This window comes from Notolepis coatsorum (genome assembly GCF_963971535.1).
Source record: "Notolepis coatsorum genome assembly, chromosome: 13".
NCBI lineage: Eukaryota > Metazoa > Chordata > Actinopteri > Aulopiformes > Paralepididae > Notolepis > Notolepis coatsorum.
Window position 1 is genome coordinate 40,612,449 of NC_140177.1, and position 18,602 is coordinate 40,631,050.

Sequence of the window (18,602 nt, forward strand, 5' to 3'; positions counted from 1 at the left end):
TTTTTAGATTTTTTTGCAAATTTATAGAATAAACGGATAAGTACATAAGTATTCACACCCTTTACTCAATACTTTGTTGAAGCACCTTTGGCATCAATTACAGCCTCAAGTCTTCTGGAGTATGATGCTACAAGCTTGGCACTAGTGCACTGCAACCTTGCCCAGGGCCGACGGGGCCCGGCCCGGCGGGTTCGGGCTGGGTAGGGCTTTTTTTTTAATAAATAATTCGGGCTCGGCCGGGCCCGGGCACTGCAGTTTTTTTTTTTGTTTTTTTTTGTTTTTCTCATATAACTAGGGTTATAGGATAACCTTCGTTTTCCTTAATATTCGTTTTCTCTTTTGCGCCAGAGAAACATTTGGATGTAATTACCGCAGCGCGCAGGGAGAACTCAGGGGACAAGTTCAACTCGATTGGTTGTGTTGGAATATAGCCAGTTGGCGAACGTTTTAATTTGTTCTTGGGATCTATGTAGCCGGTTGGCGAAGTTTTGTTAACGTTGTTCAACGCGTTGCTGACGTCGTGGTGAGTGATGTTTATTATTTGCTGGGTCGCTTCCTGTTTTGTTGTGCTTTTCATTATGTTGCTCTGCTCGAAATCTGATTTCTGTTTTCCGTTTGTTTGTATAGTGACTGAGTAGGCTATTGTGTGTCGTGTGTGTGTGTGTGTCAAAGAAGATTCTATAGCCTTCAATACGTTTTACGAGGCTGATGTGTGAGTCAGTCTATAAGCGAGCACTGGGAGAGACGGCATTCTAATAAGAGCGAAACAGGCTATGTAAATGCTTCTTAGTTTTCAGCGTGATATGCGTTATTTAGGCAGACCTATTGGAAATTTTCGTTTTTGTTTATTTATTAAGTTAATATATAAAGTGTTTAGAATATTTAAAACAAAAAAAAATTTAATATTTGGATATAGCTATAGAATGGTTGTTAGTTTTCAGCATGATATGTGTTATTTAGTTAGACCTATTGGACATTTTCGTTTTTGTTTATTTATTACGTTCATATAAAACCGTGTTTCGAATATTTAAAACAAATACAAAAAATATATATATTTTAATAATAATAATTTTTTTCTGGTTTTCACGCGGGCTAGGGCTTAAAATATTATTTACAGTCGGGCTTATTTTCGGGCAGGGCCTGAAGTTCACAGGCTCGGGCAGGGCTCGGGCTTTATTTCAAGGCCCTTGCAGACCACTACTTGGCACACCTATTTTTGGGCCGTTTTTCCCATTCTTCTTTGCAGATCGTCTCAAGCTCCATCAGGTTGGATGGGAGCGTCGGTGTACAGCCATTTTCCACTTTCCAGAGATGTTCAATCAGGTTCAAGTCTGGCCTCTGGCTGGGACACTCAAGGACATTCACAGACGTGTCCTGAAGCCACTCCTTTGTTATCCTAGCTGTGTGCCAGTGGAGGTTTCTCCATGACAACACGTGAAATTCAAATTCACTCATAATTATTATTAATTTACATATATTTAAATTATTATTATTATTTTTTCTTTTTATTAGAAATGTTTTCCTCTAAAATAAATGCCAGTGAATTTAGTTTTTTTCTTCAAAAATTGCCAAAAGTGACAGCTCTGAGCTCTCTGGTCAGAACTGCAGTCATAGCTGTCAATCACTCAAGTGAAACTTTCACTGCACAGGTTGATCTTTTTATTCTATTATCCAATCAAAATAGGCTATTTGAGTCATCTAAGCACTGCCCGTGCAGATTTGCCTCATGCCACCCACGAACGTGGGTTGAATGATTGACAACCTTCAAATCCAATCAGAGATTGGCCCCAGCAAACCTACGGAACTGCAGCTGGACTGTTTTGACTGTGTGCAATGTCCGCCTTGAAAGAGGCTGACGAGCTGAAGAGATTCATTTGCCTAATATAATTCATATTTTAAGATCTTTATTCAATTGTTGAACTTCATCAACTTATTGTGCACTGCATCGTTTGATGATATATTTTGGCAACTTGGTCCATATATGGGCTTATGAGAGTGGGTGACGCAAGGGATTCCCCGGAGGAGACTTACGACGGAGACCAGCGCTGCTCAAGCATGCAATTATGACTTTTGAAGAGAAAAGGATTATTATTGCAAGAGGCTTTGATCCGAGGATGGACTTCATGTACAAATAAGGTAGGAAGTGTGCATATTTTGAGCATTATTTTGTATATTTGTGTATTGCATTGAGCAACGCGGAAGGGGAGGTTTGTTGACGAAAGGATACAAGCGGCCCGCTGTAGCCGTCGTGTTTATTGTGTGTGTGTGTGTGTGTGTAATTAATTGGCCCGCTGTGGCCTTGCGTGTGTAATGCAGGGGGTCTTTATTCAGCATGCAACGAACTGGACATGCAATTGGAGCGGCACACACACACCGGGATACACACACACACACGCATTGTCTTTCCTCAGTCGCCAATGCAACGCGCGCCGTGGTTATTGATATAGAGTTGGAGCCTGTGTTGATTATGAATTAATTAGCTGTGGGTCCGATGTGGCGTGGCCTCTGTGTGTGCGTGTGTGTGTGTGCACACGCGTGTGTGTCGTTCATTTCCTATAGTGCTGAGTGATGTGAATGTAATGTCCTAACCCAACCCCCTCCAATGTACAGTAAATTACCTGAACCAAGAATACACGAGACCCTCTTCTACCAAGTATGGTTTCGTCGATATTCCAATGTACAGTTTTGCTTGTACAGTTGTACAGTTTCCCCCACCCCGCCTACCCATATAATTTCCTTTGTTGTGAGGGACCAGATTGGGAGACAGTAAGATATTGGTGAAAGAAAAATTGCATGTAGATATGCGTTTGAAACTGAGGGTAAGAAATAGTCTGATGATCTAGCTGTAAACAACGTTTTTGATTTGCCTTCTTGAATAAGCTATTGTTGTGATGTGTGTAAGTGAGGTGTGTGTCAAGAGTTACTCAAAGGTATTTACTACTAGTGCCTGTTGTCTTTAACTGTAGTGTCTGTCTGCTGTCTTCATAACCACACTGTGTCTGTACTTCTTTATTACAATTTTTTATCTCTCCCGTCCTCCCCAATTTTTGAACTCACCAGCCACTACTGACACACACATTGGGGGATGTTTTATAAATATAATATAATAATTTGTGCTTCACCTAAAAATTTGGTCAGCAGCCTCCACTGCTGTGTGCTTAGGGTTGTTGTCCTGTTGGAAGGTGAACAATAACTGACTACAAAGTCAGCGCCCCCCCAATGGGGAGCGACGACGCCTCTCTTGCGGACAAACAACTCTTTCTACGCTCGGTTTGGTGTAGACAGTGGCGCCGCTAGCTCAACGGCTAGTGACGTCACTGGCGCGCCGGCTGTTGTGGAGGGGGGGGCAACCGCGGGGGGGGCGGGGACGCTCTCTCGTTGTCGGAACACAGTGTGAGAAGAGAATTTATGCAGGTGAACACCAGAAAAGCTGCTGGCCCAGATGGTATAGCAGGACGTATACTTAAGTCCTGTGCCAACCAGCTAGCCCCTGTGTTCACCGCCATATTTAATCAATCCCTGGTGGAGTCAGTGGTCCCTGCCTGCTTCAAGATGTCTACCATCATCCCTGTACCAAAGAAACCCTCCCCAACATGTCTCAATGACTACAGACCGGTGGCACTCACCTCTGTGGCCATGAAATGTTTCGAGAGGCTGGTCAAGGATCACATTTGTGCCTCCCTCCCCAGTAATATGGACCCAATGCAATTTGCATACAGGCCAAACAGGTCCACTGACGATGCGGTCTCCCAAGTACTGCACAGCACGCTCTCACCTTGACCGCCAGAAGGGGGGCTATGTGAGACTGTTGTTCATTGACTACAGCTCAGTGTTCAACAGTCCCCACCAGACTGGTGGACAAGCTGATCGAGCTGGGTCTGAGCTCCGCTCTGAGCGCCTGGATACTGGACTTTGAGCGAAAGGCCCCAGGCGGTCAGGGTGGGGGGTCAGACCTCCAACACCATCACCCTGAGCATCGGGTCCCCCCAGGGCTGTGTTCTGAGCCCCCTGCTGTACTCACTATACACACACGACTGTGTGGTCAAGTTCAGCTCCAACTCCATAGTGAAGTTTGCGGACGACAGTGGTGGTGGGGCTGATCTCGGACAACGACGAGAAGGCCTACCGGCAGGAGGTTGAGGTACTGGAACGCTGGTGCCAGGACAACAGCCTGCTCCTGAACATTGGTAAAACCAAGGAGCTGATCGTGGATTATAGGAGAGGACAGCAGGAGACACACACACCACTGAGGATAAACGGGGCTACTGTGGACAGGGTGAGCAGCTTTAAGTACCTGGGGGTCCACATCTCAGAGGATCCGACATGGTCAACACACAGACTCAGTCGTAAAAAAGGCGAAGCAGCGCCTCTACCACTGAGACAGTTAAGGAAGTTCAGAGTATCTGGGAAGATACTCCAGTCCTTCTACTCCGGAGCTGTAGAGTCTAGAGAGCATCTTGACTGGAAACATCACTGCCTGGTATGGAAACAGCACGGCACAGGACAAGAAGGCCCTACAGAGAGTGGTGCGCTCAGCCGAGCGTACCACGGGTATTGCACTACCACCCCTGCAGGTTCTATACAACAAGAGGTGCAAATCCAGAGCCTGCAGAATAATGAAAGACCCACACCACCCCAACAACAGCCTGTTCATGCTGCTGAGGTCAGGCAGACGCCTGCGAACCCCAGCTACTAGGACAGAGAGGCTTCGGCTCAGCTTCTTCCCCCAGGCCATCAGAGCCTTGAACACTGAACTCTCCACACACAAGCACACACACGACACACACACTGGCCACGCTCACACACTAGCAGCCACTTTAACATGAGCAACTCATGCTGCACACGCCCACACTTATGGCCACTAAGGAAAGGTCACTTTAAAAATAGTATAGCATAACCTGAGATTGTATAAAATAGCAATGCACAGAAAGACCCAGTGCCTCATCCGTAGCTAACAGTGTATTGCACTACCACAGGACCTAGCATGTCCTTCATGCTCTGTAAATAACTTATGTACAAATACCGATATGCCCTACTATGTTACTCGTTTATTGCACAATGTTGTTTTATTGGATTCTATTATATGTTGTTACTACTGTATTGCACTTCGTTGCGGGCAAGAACAACCGCATTTCATTGTATACTTGTATGCCGTGACAAATAAAACTCTTGACTTGACTTGACCTTCACCCCAGTCTGAGGTGCAGAGCACTCTAGAGCAGGTTATCATCAAGGATCTCTCTCTACATTGCTGCATTAATCTTTCCCTTGATCCTGACTAGTCTCCCAGTCCCTGCCGCTGAAAAACATCCCCACAGCATGATGCTGCCACCACCATGCTTCACTGTAGGGATGGTATTGACCAGGTGATAAGCGGTGCCTGATTTCCTCCAAACATGGCGCTTGTCATTCGGGCCAAAGAGTTAAATCTTGGTTTCATCAGACCAGACAATATTGTTTCTCATGGTCTGAGAGTCCTTTAGGTGCCTTTTGGCAAACTCCATGCGGGCTGTCATGTTCCTTTTACTGAGGAGTGGCTTCCGTCTGGCCACTCTACCATAAAGGCCTGATTGGTGGAGTGCTGCAGAGATGGTTGTCCTTCTGGAAGGTTCTCCCATCTCCACAGAGAAACACTGGAGCTCTGTCAGAGTGACCATCAGGTTCTTGGTCACCTCCCTGACCAAGGCCCTTCTCCCCCGCTGGCTCAGTTTGGCCGAGCGGACAGCTCTAGGAAGAGTCCTGGTGGTTCCAAACATCCTCCATTTGCGAATGATGGAGACGACTGTGCTCGTTGGCACTTTCAATGCTGCAGAATAATTTTTGTACCCTTCCCCAGATATGTGCCGCGATACAATCCTGTCTCGGAGGTCTACAGACCATTCCTTGGACTTCATGGCATGGTTTGTGCTCAGACATGCACCGTCAACTGTGGGACCTTATATAGACGGGTTGTGTGCCTTTACAAATCATGCCCAATCAATTGAATTTACCACAGGTGGACTCCAATCACGTTGTAGAAACATCTCAAGGATGATCAGAGGAAACAGGATGGACCTGAGCAATTTTTTTTGTGTCATAGCAAAAGGGTGTGAATACTTATGTACATGTGATATTAAATCTTTTTATTTTTAATACATTTGCAAAGAATTCTAAAAATCTTTTCATTTTTGTCATGGGGTATTGTGTGTAGAAGTTTGAGGAAAAAATGTATTTAATACATTTTGAAATAAGGCTGTAACATACCAAAATGTTAACATAACAAAATGTGGAAAAAGTGAAGGGGTATGAATACTTTCCGGATGCACTGCATGTATGATTAGCAACAACACTGATTTTGATGGATTTTCTATTTTTTTGTAATGTCAGATTGAAAATAATACAATCATTTATTCAACTTCAGCCCTGATCATAACACCACATATTCATTTTATAATTCTAACCCTTTAAATGCCAGTGTGTGATGGCATATATTTGCAATATATCAAATGCAAAGTAGATTTTTCTGGGGGGGATTATTACAGGCTAGCATGTGTCAATGATTAGCAACAACACTGATTGATGGATTTTTTTGTAAGGGTCCCGCCTCCACCAATCACATGCGGCTCCCTTTGTGTGTGTGTGTGTGTGTGTGTGTGTGCAAGAGACAGAGAGAGAGAGAGATAGTTCTCCAACTTGTGTGAGTTGCAGTGATCTCCTGGTTGTTCCCCACCTAGGTTATCTAACTATTGCGCCACTGCAACTAGAAACACTGGCCTGGCCTGCTTCTAAGTTCTTTTTCTTTTTTTAATCATCTGGCGACCCCCCGCGGCGGCTTGAGACCCCTTACTTTGGGAACCACTGATCTAAGCCACGAGAGCAATTATCGTTAACTTCTTGAAATTCGAAGTCAAGTAGAGCATACTCAAAACAGCCTGGCGAACGAAGATGGAGGTGGAGGGACAGAAAGCGTCGGAACTACGCAGAACTCAAAATAATACTCAAGGAGAAGGGAGTGCGGTTCCAATCGCCATTGGCCACACTGAGGGTCCAATGGAGTGAAGGCACAAAAGTGTACGACAGTGCACGAGAGGCAGCGGAGGCGATGCGACAGAGAGGATGGAGAGTGCCAGAACAGGGAGAAGATAGACCTACACTACAGCAGAGGATGGAGAAGGCACGCAGGTGGACCAGAGTTGAAAGAGGGAAGGAAGTCGGAGATAGGGAGGACCCGAGTCGTTTCAGCAGTGACCACACATAGATAAACAACGTGGAGGGAGGAGGTGATGGGCCACGGCGACCTAGAGAGGAATGAGTACAGAACTAAATTACTTTTGAAAATTGGACTATACTGGTATGTTTACAGGTGGACCTTGGGAGACTCAGAGGGTCAGTAAAACAAGTTTAACAGGGGAAGGTCAATGGACAGATGGGTTATATGGAACCAGGAAAATATATTTTATTTAAGAAAATGCTATTTACGTTTTGATTAGGACTACATACTGTATGTATCATTTACTGGACTAAGCTGAAGGACTTAAAGACTATGAGAAAAAAGTATAAAAAGCTCTGACCGGGAACTCTGGAGCCGAACTTAGATTAAATGTTGGACAAGTACAGTGAGCTTGGGAGAATCGCCATAGGGGAGATCTCCGCCACTAGGGGGGGCCCTCTCATTAGGAGACATCACCCCCCCCCACCCACCAACTGGGAAAAGGGGGATACAATTAGAACTCCCAAAAGCCATGGAAGACCCAATGTTGATTGAATTTCTTTGTCTGTTTAGAACAGCAGTTACTGCTATTGTATGTATTGTGTTTTGTGACATGGGAAGAACAGAAGAGTACTTTGAGAGGAAATATGACGCAAAGTAGAGGTAACAAAATGGTGTCGTTGAATGTTAATGGAATGAACAACCCAGTTAAAAGTGGGAAGGTTTTGATTCAGGGTCTACAAGAAACTCACCTATCACCACAAGAGCATGATAAACTGAAAAGATACAGGTACGGAAATATGTTCTACAGTTCGTTTAAGCAGAATAATAGGAGAGGGGTGGCTATATTAATTAAAAACTGAAATTTGAGATGAGCAAAGAAATACGTGATAAAGAGGGGAGGTATGTGATGGTTGAGGGGAAGATGGAAGGGCAAATGGTGACACTAATTAATGTATACACACCACCGGACAGTGAGAGGAATTTTTTATATATATATTTTTTATATCATCGCTGTGGAATTGTGAGGAATTTATTATCTGTGCAGGGGACTTTAATGTGATATTAAATTACGACTTAGATACAACAAGCACAAGGAAGTGTAGGACACACATTAGTAGATACATGAATATACAACTGACAGAATTGGGAATTACGGATATATGGAGGGATATACACACATTGGATAGAGACTACAACTTATTCTAGGATAGATTACTTTTTCATAACAGGAGACAGACACAGGGTAGAGGACTGTAGGATAGGGGTCACGGACCTGTCGGACCATAGTACAATATATTTGACAGTAAATCTAACCAGTAGAAGGAGGAACACGGTCTGGAGATTGAATGTAGGCCTACTGAATATCAAGGAATTAGTAGAAGAAATAAAGGGGGACATAATTAGATACAGGGAGGAGAATGATAACGGGGAGGTGAACCCAAACATTCTGTGGGATGCACTGAAGGTAGTAATTAGAGGGAAACTAATAGCACAAACAGCACTTCTCAAGAAAGCCAGACTGGAACTTTATCAAAACGTAATAGGGCAACTAAAAGAATTAGAAAAGCAAGTTGCAACACAAAAACAAGAAGGACCCGGAGACACTTAGGAAAGTTAAGGATACTAGAGGGAAGATAAACAAGGAACCATTGACGGAGGTAGAGAAGAAAGTTAGATTTGTGAAACAGACATATTATGAAGGCTGACCCAAAGCTAAGACTATTAGCCAGACGGATTAGGACACAACAAAAGTTAAACACCATACACAAAATTAGAGATCCCAATACTAACTAAATATTGAGAGCTGGAGGAAATAGAGAGGACATTTGAAGAATGCTATAGGACGCTATACACACAACCAATAGTAGCAGAAGAAGTGGAAATAAAGGACTTTTTAGAAGGGTTGGATCTGCCATCGATAGGGAAAGCGCAAAATGGACTGTTGAACTCGGAGGTTACAGAGGAAGAGATGGAGTATACAATCAGTAGAGCGAAGAACAATAAATCACCAGGTAGTGATGGATTCCCGTCTGAATTCTACAAGACATTTAGACAAGAATTGGGCCCCATATTGAAAGCAGCATTTAGATACGCTATGAAGAAGGGCACAATTCCCCCTTCCTGGAAAGAAGCCATCACCACAATTCCAAAAGAAGGCACGGATAAGGAACTATGTAGTAGCTTTAGACCAGTGTCCATTCTTAACGTGGATTATAAGATGTATACCTCAATCATTTAAAAAAGATTTGAGACATTTATGCCCGACATTATAGATGAGGACCAGACTGGTTTTATTAGAGGAAGACAGGCACAGGTCAATATAAGGAAAACATTCGACATTCGACAGTGTGAGTTGGGTCTACCTGTATAAAGTGTGTTGGATTTGATAAAGATGCAGTCAAATGTATCAAATCACTATACCATGAACCAACTAATGGACCTACTGGAAGAATATGGACACTACTCAGGGTCAATCAATCAGAACATCAAGAGGGATCTAGGAAGGTGGACAGTACTTCCCCTGGACTTCAGCTCGAGGATTGAAATTATCAAAATGAACATATTACCAAGGCTGCTGTATCTATACCAATCTCTGCCCATACCAATACCACAGAACCAATTTAGAGAATGGGATAAATTGATAGAGGTTTATTTGGGGGGGAAAGAAGCCAAGGATAAGATTTGTGACACTGCAGTTACCAAAGGAGAGAGGAGGGATTGGCAGTACCCAGTCTCAAGGATTACTACTACACAGCACAGCTCAGGGCTGTGGCATGTTGGTGCAATGTGAATTATGAAGCCAGATGGAAAAACATTGAAATGAAGGGGGAGGGTCTATACCACTCAAGCATTAGTAGGGGACAAGGAACTATTTAGAAGACAGGAACATCCATTAGACTCAATTACCAAATTCACCTTAAACATTATGTAACACAGGTGGCGTAGCGGAGATTGCGCTCATCACCAATGCAAGAGGCTGCGGTCTCGACTCCCGGAGTCAGCATTGCCTTGGCTTGGGCTGATCGCTATACTAACCCGTTTGGCTGGGTTAGGGGGAGGGAAGCCGTGGGTGGGGAACTGGCGTTGTGGACAGCGACGCCTAGAGGTCAGGTCTGGGCGCTTGCTCAGCGGAGGCAGGACTTGAGGAAGGCAGCGTGACCTCCCACGCGTTACACTTCACCAATGAGAGCCCTCGCTGCCAGGTGAGAAGAGAGCCACTGGCTGTCGCCGCACGTGTCGGGAGGAAGCGTGCGGATACTTCAGGGTTCCCTTGTACCGACCAGTAGGAGAACATGCACACAACAACCAGGTAGGGGAGGGGGGGGAATTGGCATAATGACTAAATTGGGACGGGGAGAAAACGGAGAAAAATCTGAGAAAAAGAGATACAAAAAATAAAAAAAAACATTATGGAACACGATAGTAAAGGGATACAAACTAGGAATAGAGACTCAAATCCTGAGGTGGATAACACATGACCGTAAATTTAAACCGGGGATAGATGATCATGGCTTCAAAAGATGGGGACGGGGGGGCATTAAAGCAATATGCACAATGATAGAAAAAGGGGAGATGCAGAGTTTCAAAAATCTAAAAGATAGCTTTGGACTGGAGAGAGATCACTTCAGATATTTACAGTGTAACTGAGGGGTACAATTCCCTGACTGTATTGATAAGTATGGTATCATTAAACCACTACCGCTTTATGTACTTTAATTACTGGCCATACAGTACACGATATCTAAGTATGATGAACACTTTCCCACATATGAAATCAGGTCCACACAAAGGTAATAGTCAAATATTTAATATATAGCAAAAGGTACATATAATAATTACTTATTACATTTATGATTTGAATTGAATGCTCTTGTAAGGCAAATGAGTACTCGTAGGCAAATCAACACTGAATGTCCAATCTCTGGGTACACAGGAAGCAAGTATACAACCTGGCTCTTAGGGAATTATAGCGATGGTCACTTAATGATTATAGCTGGATAATATACTGAAGGGGTCCCGCCGGTTGTAAGCCAGTAAGGGGGGTAGGAGAGCCGTCGGCTGTATCCCGTCTGGTCAACGATTTCCAGGGAGAGTTCAGGTACAGAACACAGTGCCCGTAGAACCTTGATCCACAGATGAATACACTTGGGCTCTCTTGTAGACGATAGCTGTAGCTGTAGCTGTCGGTCCACAACGAAGAAGAAGCGAGGCAACCTCAGTCTGGTCTGAGCGCCGTCTCACCTTGGCTCCTCTCGGGTAAATCCAACACTCACCGGTGTTGGCGATTATCCGCTCCACAAATCAAAGCACCAAAGCAAATAGATATTCCATGCCGTATAGGGCTCAGCAGTCGTCGGGGTAGGTAATCCAATGTGAAGGTCCACTCGTCCTCGCCTAGAACTCCTCGGATGAAAGCACCACGCGTGGTCTGCCCAACCTGGTTAAGACTCTAGATAACGCGAGGAAACGATGGGGGTGCTGCTCACTTTAGAACTCTAACCGAACGATGCACCATACATAATAGACTATTATTACTTAATAGAAATACGGTGCCAAACTCTGGCAATTCAGCTATTAATTCGCACGAGGTCTCAATGCTATTCTAAGGCCAAACAGGCCGTACTACACCGCACGCGGTATCGTGGGGTGAGGCTTCACGTCTTGTTACTTAGTTGGGTAGAAGGGTAAAGGACTAAGAGGAATTCTACATTTCTTGCGCCATATTTATATGCACGGTGGACAAGTAGTGCCGCTCTGCTTTCGGTAGCCGTATTCCTGCGCGGAGCTGAGGCTAGTAAGGGCATGTCTCGTCGGTACCTTTGAACTTGAACGCCAGGGGCTTGTCCCTGGCGCCTGGTCCTTTTGTCCAATAAGAGAATGAACTATTATGGGCTGTAGTAGAATAAAGGGATATTCCGTGTATATGTACAAGGAATATACAAGGGATATCAAACGATATACAAATACTATTAAATATATATCCATAAATAAATATATATATTCGGTTTAATCTGATCCTTCACAACATACAGATTAGAGATTACTATGATAAAGAAATATAAACAGATAAGAACAATGAACAGAATGGAGTAATCAAGATAATGGTTAAGGCATATTAAGGGGGAAAAGGTAGGGTGATTTCAGCACTCCATCAAGCTCTGCTGGGGTGTAGGGGTAATTCAACAATGTATATAAAAGAAAAATGGGAAAGGGAATTAGAGATCGAGATGACGGAGGAAGAATGGTACAATGTGTGTAAGGTACAACACTCAGCCACTGGTTCAAGGGTATGGAGGGAGTTTGGATGGAAAAACATTATAAGATTCTTCATAACACCAGAGATGAAGTGGAGATACGCACCAACACAGAAAGCATACTGGAGGCTATGCAGTCAGGAGGGGGCGAATCACACAAACATTTTTTGGAAGTGTCGAAAGTTAAAGGAATATTGGGAAGGAATATGGGAGAGATTAACCCTTTAATCGCCAAGGACGACTTTAGACGTCATTGCTCGCCATGCTTAATCTGCGAATGACGTCGTACAGCGTCTTTGAGATCAATATTTCAAAAATCTGTCATGGCAATCATATTTCACCCACGGAGACTTGAGACTTGCTGTTGATCTCCTCTCAACTCTCCAACGGTTCAAGACCGCCATCTGGTGGCCGATCGGCGAATCGCCAAAACCGGAAGTGAGCGGCCGGAAGTGGTGCTCACCCATATTTCGTCCGGCCACTCGCGATGACTCCAGCTTGATACACTGGATAGCGATCCGTTGCCAATAACTCGATAAACAACATGATTTGGACGTATATAGTATTATACAACCTGGAAATGGATCGCATATATCAACATCCCATAATAGCGATCTTTCTGCTCCACGCTGATCACCCAACGGTCAGAGGAAGCTGCGGTGAGTTTCAGCGTGTTTGATTATTATTTTCTATACAAACTGCTCTGATCAATATATGACCCATACTACATAGATGATTTAACATGGGCCACGGACTTATAACCCCCCCCCCCCCTCCGGTCACCAGCAGATGATGAGGCATGACGTTTAGGACCTTGTACAATTGAAATTTTTTATCTGACGTCAATCGGTATCAAACTACATTTGATGATCTAATATATGTATTTATGGCTATAACTCACGTTCTGCAGAATGCTGCAGAAAACGATAAAAACATATTAATACTTTAGACCGTATTTTAGTATGAATATGTGAATGAAAAAGTAGAACGTTGCTACATCCTAAATGATAGATACTTGACGTTGAATGGGCCATAGTAATGTCAATTTAGCAATACAGTTTAAAAAGTTATAGCCCTGCAAAGAAGGGGAACATCTCCATAGACAAATAGAGCTGGCAGAGGATGGTATAAGGATGGATATAAGCGTGGCAGAGAAAGGGTTAAAGGAAATATTGATTATGAAGTGCCCATGACGGGCTTGGTGCTATATCTAGGAAATCTGACAGGAAAATATACAAGGAGAGGACAAATACTTGGTAAAGACACTACTGGTAGCCAGTCAGAAGGCAATAACTAGAGCATGGTATAAAGAGGATCCACCCACAAGGGAACCGGTGTACAGGTCTACAAGGTGTAGTAGAGGAAATTTACGAAATGGATAGACTTACACACATGCTGAGGGTACAAGAGGAAAGGTTTGGGTCGAAGTGGGAGGAATACAGGGGGAGTGGGAACGACACCACAGACGGGTGAACAGATTTGGAAAACAATGTAAAAATGTAAATAGGACAATGTCCCCATGTCACTTAGGGCTGGGCGATATGGCCTCTAAATGATAGTGATATTTTTTGGCCATATCACGATACACAATATATATCGCGATATTTTGACATTTCCTCTAAAGCACTTAAAAATGCTTGATTTAACCCTTTGATGCATACAGTCACGCCAATATGATAATTATAATAAGTCCCTGCAACATATGTTTGCATTATTAAACCATGAAGATGCTTTAAAAAATTATTTAAAGAAAATGTACTAAGAGTAGTCTACTGACACTAATAAAATGTATTTACATCTAAAACCATTTATACAAAACTCTTGGATGCCTAAGACTTTTGCACAGTACTGTGTTTTCTATCCACTTTAGCCAAACACACACATATATATATATACACACACTACTGTGAGAAAATAATAATCACACACAAAGGGATAATGGCTTATAGCAGACTTAATGATTTTAGAATATTTCAGATAATGAAATTAAATGTTTATATCATCAACTCTCCAGTTAGTATTTGTATAGGGATGCTCGATATTGGCTTTTTTACCGATACCGATATACCGATATTGTCCAACTCTTAATTTCCGATACCGATATCAACCGATACCGATATATGCAGGGTCCCCCCCCCCCGCCCCCCCCCCAAAAAACTGAATAATTTCAGGTAATTAACCCTTTATCTGCCACAGATTATTCTGATCTTAATCCACTCTCTGCCACCACTATATGTCTATGGAGATGTTCCCCTTCTTTGCAGGGCTATAACTTTTTTAATTGTATTGCTAAATTGACATTACTATGGCCCATTCAACGTCAAGTATCTATCGTTTAGGATGTAGCAACGTTCTACTTTTTCATTCACATATTCATACTAAAATACGGTCTAAAGTATTAATATGTTTTTATCGTTTTCTGCAGCATTCTAAATACATATATTAGATCATCAAATGTAGTTTGATACCGATTGACGTCAGATTCAAAATTTCAATTGTACAAGGTCCTACACGTCATGCCTAATCCTCGGAGGGGGGGGGGGGGTTTATAAGTCTGTGGCCCACGTTAAATCATTTATTTAGTGTGGGCGATATATATATCAGAGCAGATTATACGTTTAATAATAATCAAACACGCTGAAACTCACCGCAGGTTCCTCGTCAGAATTGGTTCTTACTTGCTTGCCTGGGTAAATAAAGGTTCTAGAAATGTTTATAAAATAAAAAGAACGATACCGATATTTTCCGATATCACATTTTAATGCCAATATCGGCCGATATCGGACATCCCTAATTTATACTGTAACGTTTGGCTACTTTAAATCATTGAATGTAGAGAGCGAGAGAGGGCGAGAACGCAAGTTTTTTGTTTCCAGTTAATTGTTGTAAGTAGAAAATTATAATAAAAAATAAAATTAATAAAATAAAATAAAATAAAAAGAGAGAATTATAGTTCTTTTGAGTGGGTGTGTGTGCATTATGACAATTCCCCGGTCTAGTATTTTGGTTAGTTAACTAGTTGTTTAGTTAGCTCTTAGTTAGCTTGGCCTTGCTGGAGCAGGTAGTTAGTTGGTTAGTTACCTTTTGTTGGTAAACTCTAGCTGAGAGGCTAGCTTGGCCTTGCTGGAGCAGGTAGGTAGTTAGTTAAGTGCCAATTGCGCTTGTCGTCCAGTATTGGCATTAATAAATCAGATGTCATGCTAATATGTCATGTTCTACAGTAGGACTTACTACTATGATACCCATTAAAACAAGTAATTCGAATAATAGAAGCCTACTTTGCTGGAACGATTCATTTCAAACGTATACAGCGTGTGTGTGCGTGTGTGCGAGCTCGCACGCTGACTCGCTAAGACTTTCCCTACGCATATTCATTTCTGGAGCATTTCTTTATCCACTCTGGTTGGATGGTGTATTGTACTTGTGCTGTATCATAACAATACATTTGAATCTGATCTCGTTTTGAGATCAGTCGCAAATCGCTTCCTGTTGAATAGATCGACTCTCTACTTTCCCCCGTTCTCGTCTTCACAGCCTAGAATATGACACGGCCACTGATGATGTCACGGTTCGCGAAGAAAAACCAAAACATTTCCGGTGCAAGCTGAGCACCGATTTGTCACGTTCTGAACCAATTAACCCGGGTGTGAACGCGCCAGCCGGTGCGAGATTACGTTCGGGAACCGGCTCCAGCACGGAGCCTGGCCGGTGTGAAAGGCCTCTCTGTGGCCCCTAGGCTCTGGAATGAGCTCCCCAGGTCTTGAGAGCCTCCCCTCTGTGGCCCCTAGGCTCTGGAATGAGCTCCCCAGGTCTTGAGAGCCTCCCCTCTGTGGCCCCTAGGCTCTGGAATGAGCTCCCCAGGTCTTGAGAGCCTCCCCTCTGTGGCCGCTAGGCTCTGGAATGAGCTCCCCAGGTCTTGAGAGCCTGCCCGTCTGTGGACTTGTTCAAGGGGCAGCTAAAAACCCACCTGTTCAGGTTGGCGTTTGGCCACGTACACATGTGATTTTGTTTAGTCTGTTTTTGTGAACTTGTGAATCATTCTGTGCATTCATGCTGGGAAGGGTGCTATATAAATAAAGCCTTACTTAGTTAGTTACCTCTTGTTGGTAAACTCTAGCTGAGAGGCTAGTTTGGCCTTGCTGGAGCAGTTAGTTAGTTACCTCTTGTTGGTAAACTCTAGCTGAGAGGCTAGCTTGGCCTTGCTGGAGCTTAGCTCTGTCAGTTGTTTCTGGAGTCTGTCGTTGGTTTCATTCATCATCTTGTCGTTCTCTGCCTTCTCTTTCTTATACAGGTTGAAGGCATCGTTCAGCTAAACACACAAAAGAAAAAAGAAACAATTAATCAAGTTGTGTTAAATCTGGGGAAATCATTTAGGTATTGAAATTACCCTAAAGAGATTATAATCAGAATTAAAAACTGATACACATCACGAAAAATACCAAAGCGAAATAAAGACATTTTGAAATGATGAATTATATTTCTCCCTTGTAATCACCCTTCTGGGACAAAGGTTCAATTAACAATTGGATATCTGAAAGGGACTGTGAATCGTCCAAATTAGAATATAATGAGATTAAATCTGGACAGAAAAATGATGCCTAAACAATTTAGCAAAAGATAAATTAATACCAGACTTCATGAATGAGTTATTACATTTTAAGAAAGCACTGAAAGTGAAATGTATAAAACCAAACAAGCCTTGGACATTTGTGTGACATGTTATAGCTCAGTGTGACATTTGTATAATACCAACGTGTTATTTTAATGGCCAGATTTTGTTGGTATAATAAAGGTATAAAGGTTTAGAGTAGGGATGTCCGAGGGGGGCGGAGGCAGGCGTTCATGGGGTGAGACGTGTTTCACGGGAGCTCCCTATTATCGTGCGGAAAACACTGTCACCCCACTAGTCTTTATTTTATTTTTATTTCTTATTGATCTTTTTGTTGAATGGTCGAGCATCTACTACCTTCATCGACCTTTTTTCGACTTTTCGTGATGTCGAAGCCGGGAACCAGAGCCAACAACGCTTCAGCGGACAAAATGGCACCGGGCCCGTCCTCGCTTTCGCCTGAGATAAGTGAAATTCTCTCGGTCGTGACCAAACTCCATGCAGACTTTGAGGTACGCTTCGCTGATGCTCAGATGAAAGCGCAGGCGGAACTTTTTGATTCCTTCCATCGGGCAATGTCGGAGGAAATCAGGCTGGCGGTAGGTCCGTTGAAAGAAAAGATGGAGTCGCTACACGCTGCCACCGCAGCTAACGCTAACGAACTAGCTTCGCTAACGGTTGAGGCCTCTCAACAAGGCGAAAGGGTGGCGGGTCTAGAGAGCTCCCTGCTGGCTACGCAGGCTGACGTCGGCAAACTACAGTCGGTGATTGTGGAACTGCAGTCCAGGGAGAGACGATACAACATCAGGATTGTTGGTGTACCGGAGGGCAGTGAGGGAGGACGTCTCTCGGAGAACATGCCGGAGCTGCTGCAGAGGATACTGGGGAAGGATGTCCTTCCCGATCCGCCCTTGTGTGAGTCGGCCTACAGAGCGGGCAAGACCAGTCCTGGTGTGGGCAAGGAGCCGAGGCCCATCATTGTCAAGCTAAACAGGCTACAACAGAGAGAACTCATCATGCGGTCGGCCCGGGCCAGAAGGGGGGATCTGGGTCTCGACAATCACAAAGTGGCCATTTTCGAGGACTTCACACCGGAGGTTCAGGCACAGAGGGGCGAATACAAACTGGTCATGGCCAAGCTATGGAAACTGGGCTTGAGGCCTACGCTATTCGCCCCCGCAAGATTGTCTGTGCTATGTAAGGGCGATGACCGTCGCTCATTTTGGTCGTTGGCCAAAGCGAAGGAATATCTCGAAGGAATATCTCGAAGGAATAAGGTGGCGGGTCTAGAGAGCTCCCTGCTGGCTACGCAGGCTGACGTCGGCAAACTACAGTCGGTGATTGTGGAACTGCAGTCCAGGGAGAGACGATACAACATCAGGATTGTTGGTGTACCGGAGGGCAGTGAGGGAGGACGTCTCTCGGAGAACATGCCGGAGCTGCTGCAGAGGATACTGGGGAAGGATGTCCTTCCCGATCCGCCCTTGTGTGAGTCGGCCTACAGAGCGGGCAAGACCAGTCCTGGTGTGGGCAAGGAGCCGAGGCC

The 18,602-nt window shown here is 43.9% G+C and overlaps 1 protein-coding gene across 1 annotated transcript in view; it reads right to left on the reverse strand.

Annotated features, from left to right (window-relative positions):
• The window catches only part of LOC311239530 (nucleoprotein TPR-like), a 226,414-nt gene that overhangs the window by 125,538 nt on the left and 82,274 nt on the right, over positions 1 to 18,602 (reverse strand). Inside the window, exon 18 of the mRNA XM_084327849.1 lies at positions 16,608 to 16,756. Coding sequence (XP_084183975.1) covers positions 16,608 to 16,756 — 149 coding nt within the window. The remainder of the gene's footprint in view (positions 1 to 16,607; positions 16,757 to 18,602) is intronic.